Consider the following 24,470-nt stretch of genomic DNA (forward strand, 5'->3'; position numbering starts at 1 on the left):
GTTTATTATTTCATAAAGTTGAAAAAATTTCATCAAATAATTGAATGTATAATTATTATTGAAATAACTGTCCTTTTAAAACATACATTGATAAAATTTAATATAGCCTTATTAAAGATATGTACTATCTGTATTTTTTTCGTCAATATGTTTCTCCATTGTTCTATCATGCAAATATCCTTTTTTATAATTTATAATTTTAGATAATTGATTTGTAAATTTGTATAACCATTCAGTGAACAATATAAGACCACCAATAATAGTAAAAATACGTATCAAAAAACGAAGAAACGGATCCCTTTTTTCAACTACTAACAAACTAATAGGTTCAATATCATAAAGAAATACTATTCCTACTTTAAATTAGAAAATCCTCAAGTACAGAAATATAATTTTACCCGGAACATTATAATAATCTATCTCTGATGACTTTTCCTTAACCGAATATTTATTCGTTAATAAACGTTTATTACCTTTTACATATGTGGTAGGAATAATAGATATATAGTACTGAAACAAGTAAAAATCTACCATTTAAACTATCTATCAACAATTTGTAAAACAATTACTTACTATGATCTGTAATTCTTCCAGTATTGTCTAAAGGACTAATAATACTGGAGTAGTGTTTACCAAAAGAAAAATGACGAATTATATGTGTAAAATTCATTTCTAAACACATTATTCCAATAAACAAATATACATATATACACATACGATCATGACTTAAATGCTTTATTCCATAACCATGTCCTTGTGCTGTAATATGAAAATTTCCATGTACTCTATGAATATCGATGCTCCCATAAATACGGCATGCAGGTGCATCCTTCACATGTCCTTTTGGCTTCAGCTCTTCTTCCTTTAGTCGCCGAAAGACCTGCTTTACCGTCTGGATAGGTGGAATATGTTTGCTTGAAAAGTCTATTGATTCCGTTTCAAATAGTGCCTAAACCACTTCTGTCACTCTTGAATCTAAACAACCACCCCCACTCGTCTTACTCCCTCTTTTTTCAGGGTCTCTCCCGCCAAAATCAGTTCAGACGTCGCATCTTTTACATTCACATCAATTACTAAATACCATCTCCTGTCAGCATCAATTTATCCTTTCCTCACACCCACCATCACACGGCATAAAAACAACTATATCCACGTTCAATTTCATGTGCTCCATCACCTCTTTTTCAATATTAAACTGGTGTTCTTCTTTTCCTCTCCTATACATCCCAATTTCCCGCCAAAGAAAAATCACAAGAAAAATAGACCATAAAATAGTAAGAATTCCTCCTTTAGATGACTTTTCTATATAACTAGGCTCTATTTTTCTGAAAAAATCTAGTTTTTTTACCGCTGGAAATGCCGGAAATTTTCTTGCTCCCGGTTGTGCCTCAAAATACTCCATTATACAACTTCCTACACAAAATTCCTCCTGTATCTCTTGAGAACTTATCAGATATTCATAAATTGTCTTATTTTACCCTTTAATTTGCCCTTTATTTTCCCTTTTTTCCTGCTTTTTCTTCCTTCTTTTATCTTGTCGTTTATCTTCGTCTCGTCCGTCTCGACGTTACGAGAATATATACTACTCAGTGTTCAAAGATACTTTCAAAAAGCGTTTTTTATACAAAAAAAAGGCTGTTTTCTTCTTATCCCATAAAATTCAAGAAATTCTGCATGATTTTAATTACTTCTTCTATAATTTTTGTATTTTCTCTACACCTCTAGCGTCAGTGCAACACTATAAGCCTAAGCACTAGAGAAAAATACACAGAAAAGCAAACAAAAAACACAAAATCTATATATTATTCAAAAATATACTGATAAAACACTATTTTCTACAGACTGTATCATTCATTTGTACCTAGCACGTGCTTTGGAGTTATGCATTTGCTTCCTTATAATGTACCACTTTTCTTGCACTCAAGTGCACCCGAACTCAAGAATATTTGACGCTTCTGATGTCTCTTTAGACGCACTTAGTCCTGTATATTTACTATTCGGATATTTTGTTGGGTCACTGCGGCGATTAAGCTGCAACGACAGCTTTAACGACATCCATACAGAGGGTTAACATAGGGAAAAGAAAATGCAAATTTTTGGTAAAAAAACAGAAGAAAACATAAATAACAAAACTAATATTCTTATGCAGTGAAAACACTTACAGGAAAAACGATTACTTTGGAGGTGGAGTCGTCAGACACAATTGACAATGTCAAAAGCAAGATTCAAGATAAAGAAGGGATTCCACCGGATCAGCAACGGCTAATCTTTGCTGGAAAGCAGTTGGAGGATGGAAGAACACTTTCTGATTACAATATCCAGAAAGAATCGACTCTTCACCTTGTATTGCGGCTCCGTGGTGGAGCACCACAGAAATGTACAATGAAGGAGTGCAACGCGCCAGCAGTGCGGATTGCAGGGGACTGTAACTTCTGTGAAGGTCACTTTTGTGGGCGGCATCGGCAGCTTGAGAACCATGCGTGTACAGGGCTGCAGGAGTGCCGGCAGCAAAGCCATGAAAGAAATAGGACAAAGCTAGAAAAAGAACAGTGTGTAGCAAGCAAAGTATAATTGTTGTTGGAGTTTATTTTGTATTGGTTCACAGGATGTCCTGAGGACTTGTTTTTTTAATTTGTGATGTTTATTTTTTCATCGTCTATGAATAAGTGTGTTTAAAACAAGTGTTCCAAGTGGTGCCCGTTGATATACGTGTTATACTTGTCAGTAACAACTTGCCTGTCATCTATAGCCAAGATGGAGGCAAAAGTTCGCCAGCAGAAGCTAGAAGCAGCAAAGAAGCGTATGAATGAGGTTAAAAAGAAAATACGTGCAGATCAGCCACATGAGTGGCCAGCACAGGTACAAGTAGATACAACAAATGAATCAAAAAGCACAGTTCCAAGTATTTTGACTGAAAATATACAAGAAGATACACAAGAAATAGATTCAACGTGTAAAAAATTCTTGAATGAAGAAGAGTCAATCAATATAGCAAAAATACAGACTCAAGAAGATATAGCTTTAAATGAATATATTGATGAAAATAAGGGGAAAATAAGTGAAATTAGTCCATCTTTAAGCAATGATAAATCTTCTATTGGAATATCTAAGGAACAAAACAAAAATCTACAAATAGAAATAGAATCTAGGCAGGAATCAGAAGAAAAGGGATCAAATATATCAAATGAACAATGGGACGTAAGAAAATCAATAGAAATAATGGAAAACACAATAAAAGAATTAAAATCACAAATATCTTTCCTACAGAGAAGCTATCTTGAAATAAATGAAAAATTAAATACAATATTATTAAAAGTGGATACGGATAACACGGTATTACAGAGAGAAAAAACAGAGATTAAAGAACATGAAAGAATAAGCCAATTGGAAGCAGTTATTAAAAGTTTAGAAGAAAAACTCAAAAATGTACAATATAGTGCTCAAGAAGACTCGGTTCTACCAAAGATGGAGCATCCAGTGCAGTCTCAAGGTTATGACTATTTAAGTTTTGAGGATATTTCTCTTAATACTGTTAATACATCACCAGAAAGTAAACAAGGAAGTCAATTCTACTATAAAACATGTAAAATAGATTTAAGAAAAACAGGTGGATGTATAGGGTGTTCAGGGGATATACTTGAAATATAATGCAAATACAAATAAAAATGAAAGATATATTTTCATAATATATAATATAGGTTATATAATATGATTTATATGATATAAGCTATATAAGTGATTAAATAGATATTTTTAAAGACAAAAAATAAAAGCTGCTAATTACGATAGGTGTTAATATAGAAATATTTTTTAAAAATATATTGCGTAATAAAATAAATAGAATATATAACTCAATTATCAATATATTCCAATCCTTATTCTATATATTTATATGTTAAAAAATAAAATAAATGTTATCAAGAAAGTCTTAAGTTTTAACTTTGATTGTTGCATTAATAGACTAAAATTTTAAACATAATATAAAGTATTTTGTTTAGCAACATTTTGAAAGATTTAAAGAGGCTTATTAGAACATTTAGATAAAAATAACTGTTATAATACGTTTTGTAAATAAAATGAAATTTATGCTTTGAATACTTTCCTAATTTTCCAAAAATATGTTAATGTAAAACCCAAATCTATTGACCCTTCTCTGTTTTCATTATTTGTAGCAATTTTAGTTCAAACGTTATATATTATAAAACAATAGATATGTGTTTATCATGAAATGTGTTAAAATTAGAAATAAAAAATAATGTTTAATAACAATTAAGATTACTAAAATCGTCAAAAAAGAAATTAAATTTAAGAATATATTCCTTATTTCTTAAAGAATATATTTTTTTTAATATAATCTATATATCTTAACATCAAATAATATATCATTAAAATAACAAATTTATAATAAAATACTAACACTAATAAACTTAGACCGAGTATCTTCTCCGCTCAAATATTAATGATATTTTTTACAAGTGTTCTTTATAAATAAACTTTTAAAAATTAACTATTCATTTTTTCCAAATATACACAAGTATACATTATTGTATAAAGCGCCACTCTTCAGCAAGATTTAAATACTTTTTTCAAAAAAATAAAAAGTTAATTTATGCTCAAATAACTCTAACAGAAACGTCTAATAAAATGAATAATCCATCAATAGTTTTCAATTTTTACAAAAACAATTGTTGTAAATACTATACTGCCTTTTTTATACTCTATAATCTTGCTCAAATAACCGAAAAATCTTGTTTTAAATAAAAGAACTTGTCTTACAAGAATACAATTGCCTATAAAAAAATCAAATATATATTATATTATTTATTTTGCAAACTCTTAATAAGATTTTCCTATATTTTTACTCTTATATTGCTAATATTTCACTTTAAAAGTCTAAATTTAGCCAAAATAAAAAGCCCAAAAATTGGCAATCTAGAAATCAATGCAACTTCTTATTATAACTATACCCTCATCCCAAAAATTCTGAAAACCCTTCAAGAACTGTCATCCACATACAAAAAATCTCATTGCAATATTTAACCATGTATATTTTACCATCTAGCGTCGAATCCACTATTTATAGCAATTACTATCCCAAATATAAATATTCATAAATATTCACAAAAATATACATACCATGTTTTTCATTGTATTTTATTAAACTTCCACCACAAGTACCTGCTAAGACAAAAATATCCCATTAAAACCAATTGTATATTTTTCGACCTTTTCCAACAGCCAATATATATTATACATATAATAATAAAAAAACATTTCCATTGCATCCCATTCATTCTACCATACACAAAATCCTCTAATACAATCCATTCCCAGCAAAATTACCAACAACATATTATGTTAAATGAACCACAAAAAATACAACAAAAAATGATATAAAGACCACCCCAACACTCAAAATACTCAACCAAAACGTCCCTTTACTCGTTTTCTTGTATTTCTCTAACCGCTTGTTCGTCCCCTGCATACTCCTTATATTCTTCCCCAGCAAATCTCCCGTAGATGAAATAAACTGCTTTTCATTATTTTAAGCACGCATATATTAAGCAAATCTCACCCATTTGTCCCGTTCTGCAATCTCCCCCATTGTATGCGCATTCATCTTCATCTCCTGTGCCAAACGCAGCATTTTTTCTGTCATCGCATCCGCCATCTCTTGATGTTGCATTAAAATTTCCTCAGTTTCTTCCTGTTTTCTATCGACCGTATCGACTGGATATTCGTCTTTTACGACAATATCTGCCTTTTTAGCCTCTATTTCAGCTCTCCGTGCTTCTATTTGATCCAAAATAGCGTCTATTTGTTGTTTCTGAGCCCACATAGGTTTTCCAGATTGTTCTTCACGCAGTATAAGTCTACGTGCATACATTACATTTGCACGTATTCTTGCAAGATCAGGTTTATCAGCGGTATAAATCTTCGGTTTATTGCGTTCAAGACGCTCAAGAAATCGTTTAACGTCCATTAATAATTATAAAAAACACTTCAACAAAAAACCAGGTGTATTTGAAGTGAACGAGGAGAAATACGGTGAGTTTTTCGATATTTTATATATTGGGATGATATATTAAAAGAAAGGTATTTAAAGGGTTAATATCGGGCTGAATAATAAGGAAAATTGTGTGGTTTTGGAGTAAGGTATGAATTTACGGGATTATTTAGTTATATAACAATATAGGTAATATGTTTTTGATGTGTTTATTGAGAATGAATGATAAATAGAAAGAACAGATTGAAGAAATAAAGAGAATTTGGTTGAAAGGAGTTTTTGCTTGTAAAAGAAAGAAAAAGAAAGGAATTTACTTAAAAAAAGAATTCTGTTTGAAAGAAAAGAATAAGGAAGGGGATTTGTTGAAAAGAAAGAAAAAAGAACGAGTTTTGCGTGAAAAAGAAAGATTTTATTAGAAAGGAAAAAGAAAGAGAATGGGGAAAGAAAAACATAAGGAAAAGACTGAAATTCTGGAACAAAAAAAACATTTAAGGCAACAAGCGTTTTCTAGGCCGTCACACGGGTCTGAATTTTATAAGAATGAGAAATCAAAGATGAGTTTTCTAAAGGGAACACATTTTCGACAATTTGAAGATCGAATGCCATTGAAGAAGGGGATTTCATTTGGGACGGAAGAAATGGGATCATCACTTTCAACAATGGAATCGTCGAAAAAGCAGGCATTTTTTCGGCCCTATTATTATAACAAACAGATAAAAAAGGAACCAAAAAATATTTTGAAACGATCTGTTTCGACAGGATGTCTTAGCAATTTTTCCCTGCCGTTTAATACAATATCATCGAATCTTGTTCGTTTTTCGTCTTTTTCATTACCATCTACACTCTATAATTCTAATATTCAAGATTACTCGTTTTATAGACATGAATTTGCTCATTCTAATGAAACTCTTCACAAGAAAAGTGATAATTCAAAATTACCTGGCAAATATACAGCACTTCCATTTTACTTTCCAGCTACTAAAAAGATGACGAAGCCAGGTATGTTCCTTACTTCATTAAAGTTTTATATTTATTTATCTAGGGACGGCTTCTATTGTTTTTCCGACAATTTCTATTGTGCAAGCAATAGCATTGCCTTCATTGGTAATTCGCTCTATGATTACTGAGCAAGATCTTTATGCACTTCGTGAACTCTGGATCCGTCGACAAGCAACAAAGCACGGATTTGATCCAAACATTACTCTTAATAGGCCATATTCAATATCTACAAATCCTTCAATTTTAACATTACCAACTCTTATTAGTCCAAGTTTTAGTGAAATCAGTGTTTTTGAAAGTGATAGTGATGGAAATGAATCATTATTGAAAAAAACGTCTAAAAAAACTAGAACTAAAAAACGGTATTTGTAAATCTTAATTTCATTTTTATTTCTTATATTTAGTAGATGGCTAAATTTTTTACAACTAAGAAGATTTTCCCATCTAAATCATAGTAAATTTGGACTTAAACAAAATTGTATGTTTATTTCTATACATTCTTTTTTTTAATTTTTTAGCATGTTATTTAATACATGGTTGTTGTAAAACAGCAACTGAAGTTTTTAATTTATCTGAAAATACTGTTTTGCATATTCAAGATGATATGGGGTTTGATATTTTGGTTACTATTAAAGATTATTCAAAACGTTATATATTAATCGCAGGAACAGTTGATTGTTTAATAGCTCAATGTTCTTTAAGTCTTAACAAAACTCTAGATCACGATCATATTGAACTATTAATCCGCAGTTTTTCTTTTTTTTGTACTATTACTCAATTTTTGAAAATAATTATTAACCAATTTCGAATTTCTTTTCATAATTTAAATGGTAAAGTTATGCGATCAAGGTCATTTTTAATAAGCTTTTTTTCAAATTTTTAAACTTTAATATAGGATTTCTTCTGTTTTAACAAAATGGCTTGCTATTCAACCTGAAGATATTTGTCGGAATAATATTGCTTATGGAATTCTTTGTATGTTTATTGAAGAAATGAAATTTTGTGGATGTTTTTTTGAAGCTGAACAATGTGAATCTATTCTTAAAGCTCAGCTTGCTTTTCTTGAATCACGGAAAGCTTTTTATAAGTGTAATTTTCATTTAAATTTTCAACGTGAGCTAGCTTCTTTTTATCAATTTTCTAAAGGAAAATCAAAGCTTATCGGAAACTTGCCTTTAATTTTTTTAAATCCTTTTACTGTAGCTAAATACCTTGCTATTATGGATTATATATTAAGTAGAGATGCTGTTGATTTTGCTACTATCAAACTTTATTGGCATAAAAGAGAGACTTTAGATACTAGAAGAAAAAAACTTGTTGATAAAATAGATCGTTTTGTTAGACGCACTGCTATGGTAACTATTGATTTATTATATTTTCTTTTTAATTATTGTTATAGCTAGCTCATTGGATAGCTGTTGAAATTCTTCAGCAAAATTCTCCAGAAAAAAGGGCAAAAACTATTTGTTGGTTTATAGACATAGCAAAGGTCTTTCTATTTTATTTTTTATAAATATTGATTTTTTTTAGAATTTATACAATTTAAATGATTTTCATTCAACAATTGTTATTACTAAAGTTTTAGTCGATCCTCCTATTAAAACTCTTCATCAGACATGGGCTTCTGTGCCTTCATCATATATTGTATTCATGGATACTTTAAAAAATCTTTCATGTAATTCAGATGGAATGATGGCTTATCGCAAAATTTTAACACAATCAAAATCGACAACAATACCGTATTTTAGTAAAAAATTCTAATTAAAAATTCCCTTTAACTTTAAATAGCATTGTATTTAGAAGACATGTCATCTATTACCGATCTTCCGACATATATTTCCTCCGTTGTACCTAAAGACTCTAATGAGAAACATTTTCTGGCAAATATATCTGTTTTTCCTTCATTAGCTTCTTTGATTCCACGTAATGTGGATCCCGAGTTAATTAATCTTGAAAAATTCAGAGCATTTTTTAAAAAAGTTAACAGTTTTTTAAAATATTTGTCTGAACCTTATTCGTTCTATGTTGAACTTGATCGGAACTCATATGGTTTGCAATTATATCCAATGTTTAGTCCAATATCAACTTCATCTCATAATACTCCTACTGGAAGCCTAAATTATATTTCTGAAATTATCGATAAAGCACTCCTGTATGCATGGACTTTATCTGGAACTGATACTGTAGCTAATGGCGAGAACCGCCAAGTTTTGGTTTTAACAAAATTGTTAAAAATGACCAAAGAAGGTTATTAATTTTAAGATTAGACTCAGCTTTGCCAATTCCAGCTCTTATACTTTCATTTTTTGCATCTTATTACCTTTGGAACATATATTTCATGTTTATCTAAATAATAGATCTACTACTAAATCTTTCTATAGAATTTTCTTAAATATAATTTTGTTCTACTTATATTTTAATACAAAAAAATATCTTTGCATTCATTCCTCCAAAATATACACAAAACTCCATTTTTCCTGTATTTTAACTACATGTTATTATTAAACTTTATATTCATTTTAGAGTTAAACTCAGACAACTAAATCGACACATCATGCCACGAGAGATTATCACAATTCAAGCAGGACAGTGTGGAAATCAGAGTAATAAACAATTTTAAATACTTATATACACTAGTAATAATGAATATTATTTAGTTGGATCTCAGTTTTGGCAACAATTGTGTTTAGAACATGGTATTCGTGCAGATGGAAATCTTCAAGACTTTGCAACAGAAGGAGGAGATAGAAAAGATGTATTTTTTTATCAAGTTGGTTCTTTTTAAGATGAAAAAATATTAATAAAAACAAGTCAGATGATACACGTTATGTTCCTCGTGCAATTCTTGTTGATTTAGAACCAAAAGTTACATTATAATTGTAAAAAAGTATATACAACTAATACTAATAAAGGTTATAAATAGTATTCTTTCAGGACCATTTTCAAAGTTATATAATCCAGAAAATATATTTCTTTCTAAAGAAGGAGGAGGAGCAGGAAACAACTGGGCTACAGGATATTCGTCTGCAGAGAGAATTTTTGAAGATGTTATGGATATGATTGACAGAGAAGCAGATGGGAGTGATTCATTAGAGGTCTTTCTTCATTGTCTTTTGATGCTTATATGAATATTTTATCAGGGATTTCAATTATTACATTCTATTGCAGGAGGTACAGGCTCAGGTCTTGGGTCATTTTTGTTAGAAAGATTAAATGATCGGTTTCCTAAGAAACTTATTCAAACATATTCTGTTTTTCCTGTAAATCAACAAACATCGGATGTTGTTGTACAACCTTATAATAGTTTATTATCAATGAAACGTCTTTCACAAAATGCTGATTGTGTGGTAAAGTTCCAACTTTACGCTCAGTTATATTTCTTAGTAATTTAGGCTGTTTTGGATAATGCAGCTTTAATGAGAATTGTTGCTGACCGTTTACATGTACAAAATGCTTCATTTTCTCAAACAAATCAATTAGTATATTATAATTTGTTTAACAGCTTTCCAATTAACTGTAATTAGGTATCTACAGTTATGTCTGCTAGTACAGCAACTTTAAGATATCCAGGTTATATGCATAATGATCTTGTATCAATAATTGCTTCACTTATTCCTACTCCAAGATGTCATTTTCTTATGACATCATATACACCATTCATGGGAGATTATGTCGAACAAGTAATATTTGGTTATTATTGCTTTTTATTTATTATTTTAGGCAAAAACAGTAAGAAAAACAACTGTTCTTGATGTTATGAGAAGGTTACTTCAACCAAAAAACAGACATGTATCTGTAATTCCTAGTAAAAAAAGCTGTTTTATTTCGATTTTAAATATTATACAAGGAGAAGCAGATCCTACTGATGTAAATCTCTTTGTTTAAGTTCTTTTTTTTAATTATTAATAAGGTTCATAAATCTCTTTTAAGGATAAGAGAAAGAAAACTTGCAACTTTTATACCATGGGGACCTGCAAGTATTCAAGTAGCATTATCAAAAAAGTCACCATATATTCAAACTTCTTATAAAGTAAGTGGATTGATGTTAGCAAACCATACAAGTATAGCTTCTGTATTTTTTCTTATAATTATATATGGTTTTTAACAAATCTAGTTATTTAGACGAAATTTAGATCAATATGATCGTCTACGTAAAAGAAATGCATATATTGAACAATATCGAAAAGAGTCAATGTTTGAGGATGGTCTTGAGGAATTTGATGATTCTAGGTAAGTTATTTCAAATACAAAAACAATTATTATTATTATTATATATTAATATTAATTAGACAAGTAGTAAAGGATTTGGTAAAAGGTTATAATTTTATTATATTTTTAATTTTATTTAGATAAATGAATATGAGGCTTGTGAAAATGCAGACTATTTAAATTTTGACGGGAACTATGGCTAGTTTAATATTAAATTTTTTGAAAGATTTCTAAAATATTCCAAAACAAAATATAAAATATAAATAAATATTATCATTTAACATTAATATATTAAGCCAAATCTTCTACATCTATAACTTTATTTTCTTTTTCCATTGCTTCCTTTATTTGATTTAACATATCATGCTTATTTTCATTTTCATTTAAATTATTAAATAATGTATCATCTTTTTTTATAGAACTCGGACATAAATTTAGAAAACTAAGAGTACATTCTGAACATTTTCTTTTACGTGGTAAACATATAGTTTGTCCAAAACTAAGAAATAATTAATTCTAAACTGCTTTATAAACCTAATATACCCGACAAATAAATGATTAATTTCTTTCCAATATTTCCTTGGTAACCATGATTCAAGTTTTAATCGTGTTTGCTCAGGAGTTTTTGTATTTACCCAACCAAGAAGATTTGAAATTCTATGCACATGAACATCTACACCAATTCCTTCAGTTCTGTTCCATGCACAAGAAAGACAAAGATGTGCCATTTTAAAACCTAACTTATGTTAACTTTAATATAATAAATTAACAATTCTTGCCTACTCCTGGAAGAGCAACAAGATCCTTAATAGTCGATGGAATATCACCGTTATAATCCCTCTCAAGAATTTTAACTGTTTCTTTAATATATTTTCTAAAAAATATTAAAACCTATGAAGATAACATTTTTATGAAATTACGCTTTCCTATTATGAAATCCAACAGGCCTAATGAACTCATTAAGTACTTCCTCATCAACATCTATCAGGCTTTTTAATGTTAATCCACCAGGAAGTTTTTGTTTTAAGGTCCTCATTGCAATTGCATTCGCCGTATCTTTTGTTTGACTTGAAAGCATGAGACTTATAAGTGTTTGTAGACGACTAGTCTAAAATAATAAGAAACTTTTAAAAATATAAAAATATAAATAAATATCTTAGGATCAACATCTTTGTCCGCTGCAACATCACATCCCATTGTATCCACAGGAGCATTTGCTGCAATAGTTTTCCTCATTTTTTTGATTTCATGATATACTGTTTCCCAATGTTTAGGTGATTTTTCATTTTTATTTTCATAATCATAATTATGTTGTAAAGGTGATAAAGACTCTTTTTTAATTTTTTTTAATACCTTGAACTGTGGTTGCTTATTAATTCTTTTCATACTATTTCATAAATTATTTTCTGTATTTTCACTTAAGAACTAATTATTGTTTTTTAAAAAACTTTTTTGAAGTATAAAATGATTCAGTATGACAAAAACACTAAATTTAAGTATTTTAAACAGAATTTTGAAAGAATATTAAAATCTCCGTCTGTTTTCAATTAAAATATAACCATTTTTTTATTTATAGTATTTTAAAAGTGCTATTTTTTAAAAAATCAAAATCTAAAACTGTTAAAACTGTTTTTAATGATATTTTTTACTTTTTTAAATCCTTTTCATATTAAAAAATATCATATATTTTTAAATAGATCTTTATATCTAAAAATTAGTATTCATATAATTTTAATAAAATTCTGTACGTTTTTTTTGATATCAGTCGACAACGTAAAAAATAACTTTTTTATTCAAATATTGTAAAAGTTGAATAAATGAAAGCAAAAACACATAAAAATCAATAAGTAACTTATTTTTAGACATATAAATTTATCTATTTTGCATAAATATATCAAAAAAAGTTAAAATAAGTCTATAAAATTTTAAATCAAAAATTTGAAATACTTAAAAATAATTGACGGAAAATAAATGATAGTTTTTCAATGGTTTCATACGATTTTTACAAAGAAAACTGTGCATCTTCATCTTTACCGAAAGTTGAATGTATTGTTCGAGCAAGAATTCCAATGGCATCTGGAGTTCATCATTTTCTTCATTTGTACCATAATAATACAGATAAAAAAGAGCATCTTGCTATAGTATTTGGAGATAGAATCCAAAGTACATCTTTGCACCGTGTCAAAAATGGGGAAACAGAAAGTGATAGGATGATTAGAGGAGCGTATAACGGAAAACTTTATCCAGGCCGAAGATTCTCTACAGAAAAGTCTGTAGAAGATAAATCATCTTTATTTCCAAAGATACCTCTTGTAAGGATTCATTCTGAGTGTTATACTGGTGAAACAACATGGTCTGTAAGATGTGATTGTGGAGAACAACTTGAAGAAGCAAGACAATTGATGACTTTAGAAGGAGAGGGTGTGATTGTATATTTGCGTCAAGAAGGACGCGGTATTGGTTTACAAGAGAAATTAAAGTAAAGTGCATTATCAATATAAATGAGTTTTATTAATTGAATACTAAGGGCGTATAATCTTCAGGATTTAGGAAAGGATACAGTACAAGCTAATCTTTTTTTAAGACATCCTGTAGATGCACGTACATATGGAATTGCTACGGCTATTCTCTTAGATTTAGGATTGAAGGATATAAGACTTTTAACTAATAACCCGGATAAAATCAAATCTATTGAAGGTCCTCACAAAGAATTAAATGTTATAGAACGTATTCCAATGATCCCAAAAATTTGGAAAAGTGGTTTCAGAAATGGAATAGCCGAAATAGAACAATATTTATCAACCAAGGTATTATGAAAGCTGTTTATGTTTTAAATTCTTATAAATTAAGGTTGAAAAAATGGGACATTTATTAAAAAAACCATAATATGAATATTACCAAAACCTATTTTCTTTTAATGCTATTTTGTTTTTAAAATAATGTTTTGTAAGGTTTATAAAAATATTATCATGAAAAAAATTGTAACTTGTCACAATATTATAATTATTAAATTGAAGAACTTAGATCTAGGGACTAACTATTCAAAAATATTTCATTGATTTGATTATATGAAAATATTAAGACTGTATATATTTTAATGTATATAAGAATATTTTTTTGTTTTTTAGATATTTTAAACATTTTACTAATTAAATATAGATATCTAAATTTCCAATTAAAAGCCTTAGAAATATTTTAAAATTTATTAATCTATTAATCTTAATAGCATGTTTTTACATTCAATTAATTATAACTCCTAACAATAATCATATTTGAGATATATTCAGAAACTATTCAATAATTAACTAAATATTATTTGTTTTTAAATTATGATTTACAAATTTTTTACTATAATATCAAAAGATTAATAGACAAAATATATTATTTTCCTAAAAAATTCTATACTTTATCAAAATTTATTAATACCAGTTAAAATTTACATTAGACAAACGGTTTAAATTTTTAAAGGTATCTAAAAATCATAGAAAAATCAATAAAAAAAGTTTTTTTTTAAACCCATATTTATGATAATAAAGGATCAAGTAAACAAAAAACGTCTTGTGTTTAAAAGACATAACATTTATTCAAAATAATTCATTAGCTCATAAAATAAAACTTAAACCATAGCCTAATTTTTTGAACTAAAGTATTAAAAGTATTTAAACGTTTTTTCCAAAACATAGAATATACATATAAAAACAATAAAATTCCTTTTTTAAAAACACCATTCGCACATATCTATAAAAAACCTAATTTACCAAAAAACTATTTTATATAACAAATGATTATTTCTTAAATGCATTTGGGTTTTGAACTTGCATGCCAGGGATATTATAAGGATTAAAATATCTATCACAGTCTGAATACGCTTTTCCAAGCCCAAATCCAAAACCTGTAAAATATGAATTCCTAAATTACCAAGAGACTTTTTACCTAATGTAACAGGCCACATTTTCCCTAAACTATTAGAAACCATTCTTTATAAAAATACAAAAAAATAAAAAACTCACGTTTAAACAGACATACTGATGCCACAATACCTGCACCAAGACCCACTCCAGTTTTAATCACTGCATTCGATAAACAAAGATCCCACTGTTTAAAAACAGATATTAGACACTGAATAAATACAATAATAATAAAATCAAATAAAACTCATAAAAACCTTCTCATTAAATATATCTTCACTATAAGATAGCGATTTGGTTTGTGTCATTTCTACAAAAAAACCTTATTACAAAATTGGCCTTTTTTATACCGTATTTTTTAAAAAAAAAAAGGTTTTGCTCCAATAAATCAATTTTAGCTTCAAAAATAGACAAAAAAAACAGTATATCCAAAGAAATATTCCAAATATCTTATTATAAATATAAAATCCTTATATATCTTTTTTTATGACGTCGTCCTCTTCGTCCTCCGTTTGCACGAACTTCCTGCAAATAATGAATAATTTAAAACAACAATTTCAAGAGCTAAAGAACCTTTTTAACGCAGGAAAATACAAAGAATGCAATGAAACATTAACAAAACTCAAAATATTGCTTTCAGAAGCGAATCTGCTGGTTCCTGATGCTCATGGATCAGTTACTGATATGATATTTACACGTATGTTTGATTTGAAGACAAAATATGTTTTTGATGAAGAATAAGGCGAGATTTTTGAAATTGGGGCTTACACGTCTTTACGTTTGTGTGATACGGATGCTTTTGCACGGTATACATCACATCTTCAGCCGTATTTTTCAGATCCATTGCTTGTTTCAAAATTGCCTTTATCAAAGCATCAATCATTGTTGACAGGACTTTCTTTGCTGAATTTGCTTTCAAAAAACTGTATTGCAGAGTTCTATACAAGTTTAGAGACTTTGCCGAGAGATATGATTGAGAACGACAAGTATGTATCATGGGTTATAAAACTTGAACAAAGTATTATGGAAGGATCTTATGATCGTGTGCAAAAGATGTTAATAGAATGTCCCTCACAGGAGTATGAAATTTATGTTAATATGATTATGGACTTGGTTAGGTATATTTACAAGATATAAAGTATCTACTAATAGTTCTAGAAACGAAATAGCAAACTGTCTAGAAAAAGCATACCCATCTCTTCCCTTGCAGAATGCAGTTGGACTTTTATTTTTGTCAAACATAAATGAAATTATAGAGTTTTCTCATAAAGTATATCTTTAAGTTAAAAAAATGATTTAACCTTTCTATAGAAAGAATGGCTTATAGAAAATAATAGAATTTATTTTCCAGATACAGCATCAGAATCAGTAGATGAAATGTTAGTAGATGATCAAACAAATTGTCTTAAATTTGGTAGTATCAAAACAGATACACCTTGTCTGACATTTGTTCAACAAATACTTGGATATGCACAAGAATTAGAACAAATAGTGTAATAATATTCTTTTCGAAAATATAAAACTATGGGTTTTTACTGCATAAATTTATTACCAAAAACATATTTTTTTATCATAGAAGCTACATGTTATAATTTCTTGTTCATTATACCAATCTCCTGCATAAACTATACTTTCATGTTCTTTAAATTCTTTCCTTACTTTTATTTTATCATTCCCTGAAATATCTAAGTCAAATAAGTTTGCACCATCATACATTAAACAACCGAGAATTGTAGATTGATTTTTAGGTTGTTTAATAAGTCTCCATGCACTGCCTATATTTTCTTTCCATACATCCTTATTAGGTTCACGTAAGTCGAATAGCTTGATATAGTCATCAAATGAACCTGTAATTAATTTTTTATCGAATGGAATAAAAGATATTACACCTCCTGCATGACTTTTTGTATTTATAAATAAGGGCATTGCAGTTTCACGAGTATCCCAGATTTTAAAAGTGCAATCGTCTGAGCCGGAAAATATAATAGTTGAATCAATATTATAACATGCTGTCCAACATTCTAAATTATGTGCTTTCCATTTTTGCGTTGTTTTAAATAAATTTAGATCAAAAATACACAGTTCTCCTGTAGAAGTTGAAACTAAACCATGATTATCAATACTCGATAATGAGATAGACAAAATTAAAGTATTTGGATCAAAAATCTCGCTAACCCATATACGGTTTAATACAGGCTATTATTAATCAACTAAAATAAAACAAAAAATCCATATTACATAAGATCCTGATAATTCATAAATAGACAAAGTTCCAATAGAAGTAGTAACAATAAGTTTTTTTTGAGAACGTGGAATCCTAATAACTCTTAAAAATACATCCAAATAATATTAAAATTACCATTTCATATCAAGTATTGCTTCACATTCGAGATTCTGAACCAAATTTCTATAAAGCCTCAATTAATTTTTTAGAAAATATATTTTTTGCTTTTTACATTGTTTTTTCGGTATCATCAATCTTATAAAGAAACAAATGCCCTACTCTTTTATTATTTATTTCCAAAAAATATGACCCTGCTACAAAAAAATCTCTATAAACAGGTGAAAAAAGAACTACATCAATTGGATATGGCGAATATTCTATATATTTTGATTTTGATGGTGTTATCATTCTTGAAAATTCACATTTTTAAAATATTAAATTATAAATCCTATTAAAACCTTATAAGCTTTAAATCCAACAATTAGTATTTTTGTAGAATACTGTATATACCTTAAAAAATTCAAATTTATATTAAAAAACCAATATGCATAGAAATATTATTTTAATAAATCAAAATTCTTTTTTTTTTTAATCACTTATTTTTATAAAACCTGTACCAAAATACTTATACAATTAATATTCATTCAATTTATAAATTATATAATAAATTTAATGTATTTATTAATATAATTTAGAAAAAAAGCTATTTATATTCAAATTACGTATTTATCTGAAATTTAGATATGAATAACGTTACTGCAAATGAATTTATAGAAATTTATAAAAATATAAATACACTTAAAATACAATTGAAAAAACATTTATACATATTTAATGTGCTTAAGAAGATATATTATTAATAACAATATTTCTATTTAAAGTTTTTATGGTTAAAATCTCAATTTTCAATAGTTAAAAATATCATTAAGCAATCCAATGGAACCATTTCCATCAAAAAAAGCATTTTACAAAGATATTTTCGACAAAAAAATACAATCTAATGATAAATGGGAGAGTGGAAATGGATTTGAATCGAAACATTTGCGTTCTGAACATTCTGAAATCTATCAAGACGATTGGTACCCCAAAACGAAATATGTAGAAGTTGCAATAAGTGCATTATCTGAAGCTTTTTCCCCAATTGTATATATGCAAAGTCTGTTTTATTCATATTGATATATTGTAAGGCACTAAAAGGACGAATTGTAAACGTTTATCACACAAACATCGAAAAAAACTCAGAAAGAAGTTTATTAATAATTTATCTTAAAGATGAAGTAGATGTCATAAAAGTTTGAGTAGAATTATAAATGTTTTGAGCTAAGATGATTAGGTTAAATACTGGTTGAATAAGAAAAATGTAAAAGCAATTCATAATATGTTGACAATTGACACATTATGCGCAGTTTTTGTAATAAAAAAACATACGGATAAGGCATTTAATTTTGACTTCAAGAATGTGTTAACAGTTCCATTTTATCTTGTTGTTTCAGATGATAATGAAACAACACATATTTCAGTTTTTAAAGATCAAGATAAATATTATAAAAAGCCTTTAAAAATCCAAAAAAACGGAACAATAGAAGGACTGATGTCATTATTGACTTTTGTAAGTGGTGGATATAAAGCTATTTCGAAGCCCAAAGTATTGGTATCAATTCAAAAAGTAAATATAAGGATATATCATGTAACTAAATAATTGAATATTTAGATTGGAAATTTAAGAAATCATAACATGAAAAAAGGAGCTTCGGATAGAATTGAACTAAAAGTTTTTGATAATACATATGATGCTATTTTTATTTTATGGGGAAATAATGCAAAATCAGCTACTTTATGGAAACCTTTTGATACGAGTATACTATTAATTTTAGTAAATTATGGCTTATATTTAAGTGCTTTTGCTTACAAATATTTCTTTGTCATTTTATTATGGGAAAGCATATCTTACTTTTGAAAAACATTCTATAATTGAAATAAATCCAGATATAGATATGGAGGTCGAATTTTGGAATTCCAAATATCTTATTAATTCTAAATTAGCCACTTCGGAAATATTCAGATGTTATAAAAAATAAACTATCTAATATATCTAAATTACCATTTCTTGAAGACGGAAGTATTAAGCATATCACTATTTATTTTATTGTAATTAATTAAAGCTATTAATGCATCTTTTGCTACTATGTTTTATACTCTTGCAGAAATTGACAATATAGTTCGCTTAAAACCAAATGGTATTCTGATTATTAATAAATTAATTTTAATTATTTTAGAATCTATTATTGGTTTTATTAATGTTCTTATTACGAAAACAGCTAAGCTTTCAGCATTTCGTTCTTTTAATAAAATTTTTATTGGAAAATGGTATAAATACTTTATTATTAAGTTCTTTTTAATATTTTAGTTGTGGAGAAACTATAAATACTTTAGATTATAATATTAAATGTTCCAATTGTAATCAGAAAATAAGAGTATTTAATAATTCATTTGTATAGAATAAGTTTATATAAAAATATTTAAGTTTTTTACATTATATAGATTATTAGACTTTTAGATGAATCAGCTCAGCTTTTATATCCTATACTTTCAGCTACTGTTTTAATTCAATTGCTTGAAAATTACAAGGAATTTTTTATTTATTATTTATAGAAAAAAATTAACTTTTATTAGTTAGATCTATATAATTCTACTGATTCCGAACTTGACTATTTTTCAGAAATGATTCTTTATTCTAGAATATCATTTGTATTTGGAGTTGAAATAAATGATAATATATCTAAAATCATTTTAACAAAGATAGTAAATAAAATAAGATAGAGCTTCATTTTTTACTTATATTAAAGATTTATAATTAAAAAATATTTAATAAAAAGAAATAAAGAAAATATTAACCTTTATTTTATATTAAACATTTTAATAAATTTAAATTTTTTAAGTTTATATTAAAAAATTTATAATTCATAACATATATTAGTGATTTAACGCTTAATTTATTTTCAAATTATGATTTAAAAAATAAAAATTAAATATTTTAAGATAACCTTAAATTTAAGATTTATGCTAAGACCGTATTAAAAAAACACTCTAATCACCCATTATTTTAGATAATATGATTAAATTTGAGAAATATAAAAAATATAAATTAAATAAAAATTTTAAAAAAGTATATATTAAACAAATAATACAAGCAAGGACTAAATGAGCAATAAGAATTTTAGAGAAATATAAAAAAATGACCATTAGAAATATCTATGATATTTTTAAAATTTTATGGTCAAAATTCTGACATGATTAAACTCTGGTTAAAATTTAAAATATCCACTAATTTAAACGACTTTGATTATATCGAATTTGTATAATTAGTCACTAAAATCTTTTGTCTGAGATAAAACTCAAATTTCAATGTTAAATTTATATAATTAATCATTAATGTTTAAGTCCCTGTTTGAACAGTATGTTCAACTAGTAAGCCTCGCGCATCATCATCATTCCCCCTATAAATAGGAGTACCGCCAACATGATAATTTTCTCTATGAACTTTATAATCCTCAAGCTCATCAAATATTACTTCTGATTCAGAATTTTGTCCAGAAGATATTTTTTGACCAATAATCCGATCAACTTGTGAATGAGAAACCATTCTATAATTTGTTTTACAAACAGGTAAAGCGGGCCAATTATCTAAACTTGCCAAAAAACTACCACCAGAAAATATATTTGAATAGTTAGCATTAAATCCAGTAATATTTTGGGAAGTGTAAGAATCAATATGATTTGGAATACTTCCTATTATTGACGAATTATTAGGTATAGAATCAGAAGTAGGTACTCGAGTTGGTTTATATGATGAACGATTATGCATCATTGGATGTCGCTGAGTTCCACGATAATCAGTTTTTGGTTTAGGAAAATGAATCATAGAAACTTGCAAATTATTTAATGGTCCTTCAACAAGACAATTTTTTTCTTTATAATGAAGCAATAAGTGATACCAAAGAGGATGTTTACTTAATACTTTGGGATTACCTAATATAACTACACCATATTTAGCCCTAGTAAGAGCAACATTAAGTCTTCTTGGATCACTTAGAAAACCAATCCCTTGATGTTCGTTAGAGCGAACACTAAATATATTTAATAAATAATAATAAAAACAACAAAATTTACCAAGAGACAATAATATAATCCTTTTCTCTCCCTTGAAATGCATCAACGCTAGCTACTTCAATTTCCTTATATAAATCTTTCCGTAGAGAACCACTCTGTTGCATTGATGAAACAATGTATGATCTTTGTCCTTCATAGGGTGTAATAATACCAATTTGTGAAAATTTTACACCAGCTTTAAAAAACTTTACTACAATCTTTTCACAATTTGAAGCTTCTGTTCTGATAATATATAAGTAATAATTTTAAATAAAAATAAAAATACCTATTAAGGTAAGAAGTTCCACTAGAAGAGATTTCTTCTTGACCAAGACTCATATGAAACATCATAGGTGTATCATTTACAGGCCATGGAAAATCAACATTTTTGCGAAGTCTTTCATTTTTACTAACACCATTCTGTAGAGTCCCCTCATAAAACATATTACTTGGAAACTCACTTAAACAAGGGTGCATTCTATATTGAACAGTAAGTCTAATTGGTGAAATTCCTAAAACAACCAATCTTTCAAAAAGTGATTGTTGAAGTCCTGCTTTTGCTGCCTTTTTATTCATGATTACAGGCCCTTTAATAATTTAAAAAATAATTATTAAAAAAAAAAAAAACTAACCAAGTTGTTGATGGTCTCCTACAAGAACCACTTGCTTACAACCCATAACCAGGGGAATCATGCATTCCGGTTCTGTTGCTTGAGTTGCTTCATCAATTAAAACTGTACGAAATTTGAATTTAGATAAACGAGGATCACCACAACCAACACAGGTAGCACATATTACATCCGCATTCTAAATTAATTAAATAAATATCAGTAATATTATAAAAAGGTTTTTTTTACCGATAAAATTTCTTTTTCGCACATTTTAACTAAAGCTTTATACTTCTTCTCATCTTGGGAACTTAATTCACCAAGTTCATCTCTCAACTGAATTAATTTCTGCAATTCTGTATTTGTATCATTATTTCGGACTTGCTCGTGCAAAGTCAAAGAAGCAACAGGAGACTCTAAATCTTCTCTAGATTTTGCAGATACCCTTACTACTTTAAGACCAGTTTGATGAATCTAAAACAATCAATATAACAATCTTTTAAATAAATAATAAACCTTTTTGCAAAGTTGATCTACTGCAACGTTTGATGGAGCACAAACCAAAACCTGACCTGAATTCATTTTTGCAAGATGATATACAATAGTAGCTGAAGTTACTGTTTTACCTGTCCCAGGAGGACCCTAATGAGAGTTAGACAATTAAATATTTATCTATCCATATATTTACCTGAATAAGAGACAGAGGTTTTTGAAGAACACTACGCACAGCATAAACCTGACTTACATTAAGTTCAGGAAGCCCAGGACTAGAAAATCTTTATGAAAATTAGAAATTTCAAACAATAATAATAATAATTTACCGTTTAGGCATTTGTGTCTTTAATACTAATGGAGCAATATCATGCCCTAGAAGCTTATGATATATATATCCACTAACACTAGCTTCGTTAATTGCAAGCTGCTTTAATGCTGTTTGCATTCTGTCAAAACTAGTACTTTTCCAAACATAATCAATGGAGAAATTGTGAGTACAATCTGTTTGAATCTTGTCACTTTTTTTAAGCTCAAGACCAACTTCATCCGAAATATCTACCAGGAAATTAGAGTCACATTTTTATACAACTGAAAATACTAACTATTAGGTATTTTAATAACATAACCAATACTCTCCCAATGATTTCGTAATTCTCCAAGATATCTTAAACGCATTTCATCGCCAACTGCAACCTTTAAATCACCTGCTTCTAGAACCTTAATCCTAAAATACGCAACATATTTCTGATTTAATCCTATATCCCAGCGCACAACTATACCATCCTGTGTCTGAGATTCTTTAACTTTCTTATCATAGTCAGCTTCTATTTTTACAAGAGGGCCAAAAATATTCTGATATTGGTATGCATCTTCATATCTCAAAAGCACTGGAACAGGCTCATCATCGATTCCAGGCTTTTCAAGGTCCTGGAGTGTCGCTTTAGAATTTTCTTTCCACAAATCTTCCAATTTATTAATCTGATAAGAAGTAATTTGTCTTGCTCGTAGGACTTCATGCTCTGTAGGTATTGAAACTAACCATGGAAGAAAACTACGGTCATCAATAAGAGGCTGCCATTGTGAAGTATCCCAATTCATATCTTTAGAACTTTGGGCCGATGCACACGGCTGGCGACAAAGTAAAACCACAACCGTATCACTAGGAAAAATAACATCAGCTACATCACAATTCCAATCATTCATACCTTTTTGCCGGAATAAACCCCAAAAGAAATACATTTTTAATTCCACAATTATAACACTCCAAAATCGTTTCACCCAAAGGACTATTATGGTGGAGCATAACATCCTTATGCCGTGCTCTTACAAGATGTTTCACAATATGACTACTGCTTGTGTTTCCACGTGAATTACAAAACCATTTGTCACACGTTAAACATTTTAAAACAGAACTAGGCGTATGAATCCCACAATAACTAAAAATAAAAACATAAATACACTCATATATACTGAAATACTACCTGCATGCCCAGTCTGGAAGACTTTCTTCTGCCATCGTTTCTTTGTTCTCTTCATACACATCACGTATCTCTGTATGTCCTTCCTCTAAATTCAGACTTTTTAAAGAAATACCATCTACAACACTCTTCTCTTCATCTTTATCATCATATTCCTCATCAAATTCTCTATCTTTGCCTCCATAATCTTGTGCCTGAGTTGACTCTGTCAAAGTTTGTGATAAAACAGATGCTGTATCTTCTGTATCTGACATAGCATAAAACTGAGAATCAATACGGCGGAAACCATCATTCATATCGTGTTTGAATGATAAAATATGGACAAATTGTGCAGATTTATTAAGTCTAGTGTCTCTGACGTTTTTTATAGCTTAAAAATAACGATTTTTTCAA

At 28.2% G+C, this 24,470-nt stretch overlaps 13 protein-coding genes across 13 annotated transcripts; 7 read left to right on the forward strand and 6 right to left on the reverse strand.

Moving 5' to 3' along the window:
• Positions 1-111: 111 nt before the first annotated feature.
• T551_03568 (uncharacterized protein) lies at positions 112-1,887 on the reverse strand (the record flags this gene model as incomplete). Its single annotated transcript, XM_018375831.1, has 7 exons — positions 112-353; positions 399-527; positions 574-672; positions 718-949; positions 988-1,073; positions 1,123-1,445; positions 1,862-1,887. 7 exons carry the CDS (start codon positions 1,885-1,887, stop codon positions 112-114), a joined length of 1,137 nt encoding a protein of 378 aa, XP_018227972.1.
• A 199-nt stretch (positions 1,888-2,086) lies between these two features.
• T551_03569 (ubiquitin-60S ribosomal protein L40) lies at positions 2,087-2,571 on the forward strand (the record flags this gene model as incomplete). The annotated part of the gene is made up of 2 exons (XM_018375832.1): positions 2,087-2,099; positions 2,150-2,571. The coding sequence occupies 2 exons, from the start codon at positions 2,087-2,089 to the stop codon at positions 2,569-2,571; spliced, it is 435 nt and encodes a 144-aa protein (XP_018227973.1).
• Positions 2,572-2,754: 183 nt separating this feature from the next.
• T551_03570 (uncharacterized protein) lies at positions 2,755-3,648 on the forward strand (the record flags this gene model as incomplete). The annotated part of the gene is made up of 1 exon (XM_018375833.1): positions 2,755-3,648. One exon carries the CDS (start codon positions 2,755-2,757, stop codon positions 3,646-3,648), a length of 894 nt encoding a protein of 297 aa, XP_018227974.1.
• A 1,912-nt stretch (positions 3,649-5,560) lies between these two features.
• Positions 5,561-5,983, reverse strand: T551_03571 (uncharacterized protein; the record flags this gene model as incomplete). Its single annotated transcript, XM_018375834.1, has 1 exon — positions 5,561-5,983. The coding sequence occupies one exon, from the start codon at positions 5,981-5,983 to the stop codon at positions 5,561-5,563; it is 423 nt and encodes a 140-aa protein (XP_018227975.1).
• A 458-nt stretch (positions 5,984-6,441) lies between these two features.
• T551_03572 (uncharacterized protein) lies at positions 6,442-9,261 on the forward strand (the record flags this gene model as incomplete). The annotated part of the gene is made up of 8 exons (XM_018375835.1): positions 6,442-7,006; positions 7,050-7,368; positions 7,414-7,484; positions 7,525-7,855; positions 7,902-8,361; positions 8,406-8,495; positions 8,537-8,753; positions 8,795-9,261. The coding sequence occupies 8 exons, from the start codon at positions 6,442-6,444 to the stop codon at positions 9,259-9,261; spliced, it is 2,520 nt and encodes an 839-aa protein (XP_018227976.1).
• Positions 9,262-9,560: 299 nt separating this feature from the next.
• Positions 9,561-11,418, forward strand: T551_03573 (tubulin gamma chain; the record flags this gene model as incomplete). Its single annotated transcript, XM_018375836.1, has 12 exons — positions 9,561-9,609; positions 9,664-9,776; positions 9,818-9,871; positions 9,919-10,101; positions 10,147-10,353; positions 10,399-10,485; positions 10,531-10,686; positions 10,727-10,873; positions 10,917-11,078; positions 11,121-11,236; positions 11,296-11,314; positions 11,356-11,418. The coding sequence occupies 12 exons, from the start codon at positions 9,561-9,563 to the stop codon at positions 11,416-11,418; spliced, it is 1,356 nt and encodes a 451-aa protein (XP_018227977.1).
• An 88-nt stretch (positions 11,419-11,506) lies between these two features.
• Positions 11,507-12,601, reverse strand: T551_03574 (uncharacterized protein; the record flags this gene model as incomplete). The annotated part of the gene is made up of 5 exons (XM_018375837.1): positions 11,507-11,714; positions 11,759-11,951; positions 11,986-12,089; positions 12,136-12,323; positions 12,383-12,601. 5 exons carry the CDS (start codon positions 12,599-12,601, stop codon positions 11,507-11,509), a joined length of 912 nt encoding a protein of 303 aa, XP_018227978.1.
• A 599-nt stretch (positions 12,602-13,200) lies between these two features.
• On the forward strand, positions 13,201-14,101 carry T551_03575 (GTP cyclohydrolase II; the record flags this gene model as incomplete). The annotated part of the gene is made up of 3 exons (XM_018375838.1): positions 13,201-13,694; positions 13,743-14,022; positions 14,066-14,101. The coding sequence occupies 3 exons, from the start codon at positions 13,201-13,203 to the stop codon at positions 14,099-14,101; spliced, it is 810 nt and encodes a 269-aa protein (XP_018227979.1).
• Positions 14,102-15,000: 899 nt separating this feature from the next.
• On the reverse strand, positions 15,001-15,431 carry T551_03576 (uncharacterized protein; the record flags this gene model as incomplete). Its single annotated transcript, XM_018375839.1, has 4 exons — positions 15,001-15,107; positions 15,149-15,172; positions 15,226-15,334; positions 15,381-15,431. The coding sequence occupies 4 exons, from the start codon at positions 15,429-15,431 to the stop codon at positions 15,001-15,003; spliced, it is 291 nt and encodes a 96-aa protein (XP_018227980.1).
• Positions 15,432-15,657: 226 nt separating this feature from the next.
• On the forward strand, positions 15,658-16,620 carry T551_03577 (proteasome regulatory particle lid subunit RPN12; the record flags this gene model as incomplete). Its single annotated transcript, XM_018375840.1, has 4 exons — positions 15,658-15,820; positions 15,866-16,241; positions 16,282-16,393; positions 16,435-16,620. 4 exons carry the CDS (start codon positions 15,658-15,660, stop codon positions 16,618-16,620), a joined length of 837 nt encoding a protein of 278 aa, XP_018227981.1.
• Positions 16,621-16,671: 51 nt separating this feature from the next.
• On the reverse strand, positions 16,672-17,755 carry T551_03578 (uncharacterized protein; the record flags this gene model as incomplete). Its single annotated transcript, XM_018375841.1, has 4 exons — positions 16,672-17,319; positions 17,362-17,440; positions 17,483-17,530; positions 17,580-17,755. The coding sequence occupies 4 exons, from the start codon at positions 17,753-17,755 to the stop codon at positions 16,672-16,674; spliced, it is 951 nt and encodes a 316-aa protein (XP_018227982.1).
• A 528-nt stretch (positions 17,756-18,283) lies between these two features.
• T551_03579 (uncharacterized protein) lies at positions 18,284-20,167 on the forward strand (the record flags this gene model as incomplete). Its single annotated transcript, XM_018375842.1, has 11 exons — positions 18,284-18,490; positions 18,535-18,639; positions 18,681-19,013; positions 19,059-19,203; positions 19,244-19,347; positions 19,391-19,466; positions 19,510-19,584; positions 19,624-19,714; positions 19,755-19,839; positions 19,889-19,945; positions 20,021-20,167. The coding sequence occupies 11 exons, from the start codon at positions 18,284-18,286 to the stop codon at positions 20,165-20,167; spliced, it is 1,425 nt and encodes a 474-aa protein (XP_018227983.1).
• Positions 20,168-20,783: 616 nt separating this feature from the next.
• Positions 20,784-24,373, reverse strand: T551_03580 (uncharacterized protein; the record flags this gene model as incomplete). The annotated part of the gene is made up of 11 exons (XM_018375843.1): positions 20,784-21,474; positions 21,518-21,739; positions 21,783-22,083; positions 22,129-22,303; positions 22,354-22,578; positions 22,621-22,746; positions 22,793-22,880; positions 22,926-23,154; positions 23,202-23,758; positions 23,805-24,035; positions 24,081-24,373. The coding sequence occupies 11 exons, from the start codon at positions 24,371-24,373 to the stop codon at positions 20,784-20,786; spliced, it is 3,138 nt and encodes a 1,045-aa protein (XP_018227984.1).
• Between the last annotated feature and the right edge of the window lie 97 nt (positions 24,374-24,470).

This window comes from Pneumocystis jirovecii (assembly GCF_001477535.1).
Source record: "Pneumocystis jirovecii RU7 chromosome Unknown supercont1.18, whole genome shotgun sequence".
Taxonomy (NCBI): Eukaryota; Fungi; Ascomycota; class Pneumocystomycetes; order Pneumocystales; family Pneumocystaceae; genus Pneumocystis; species Pneumocystis jirovecii.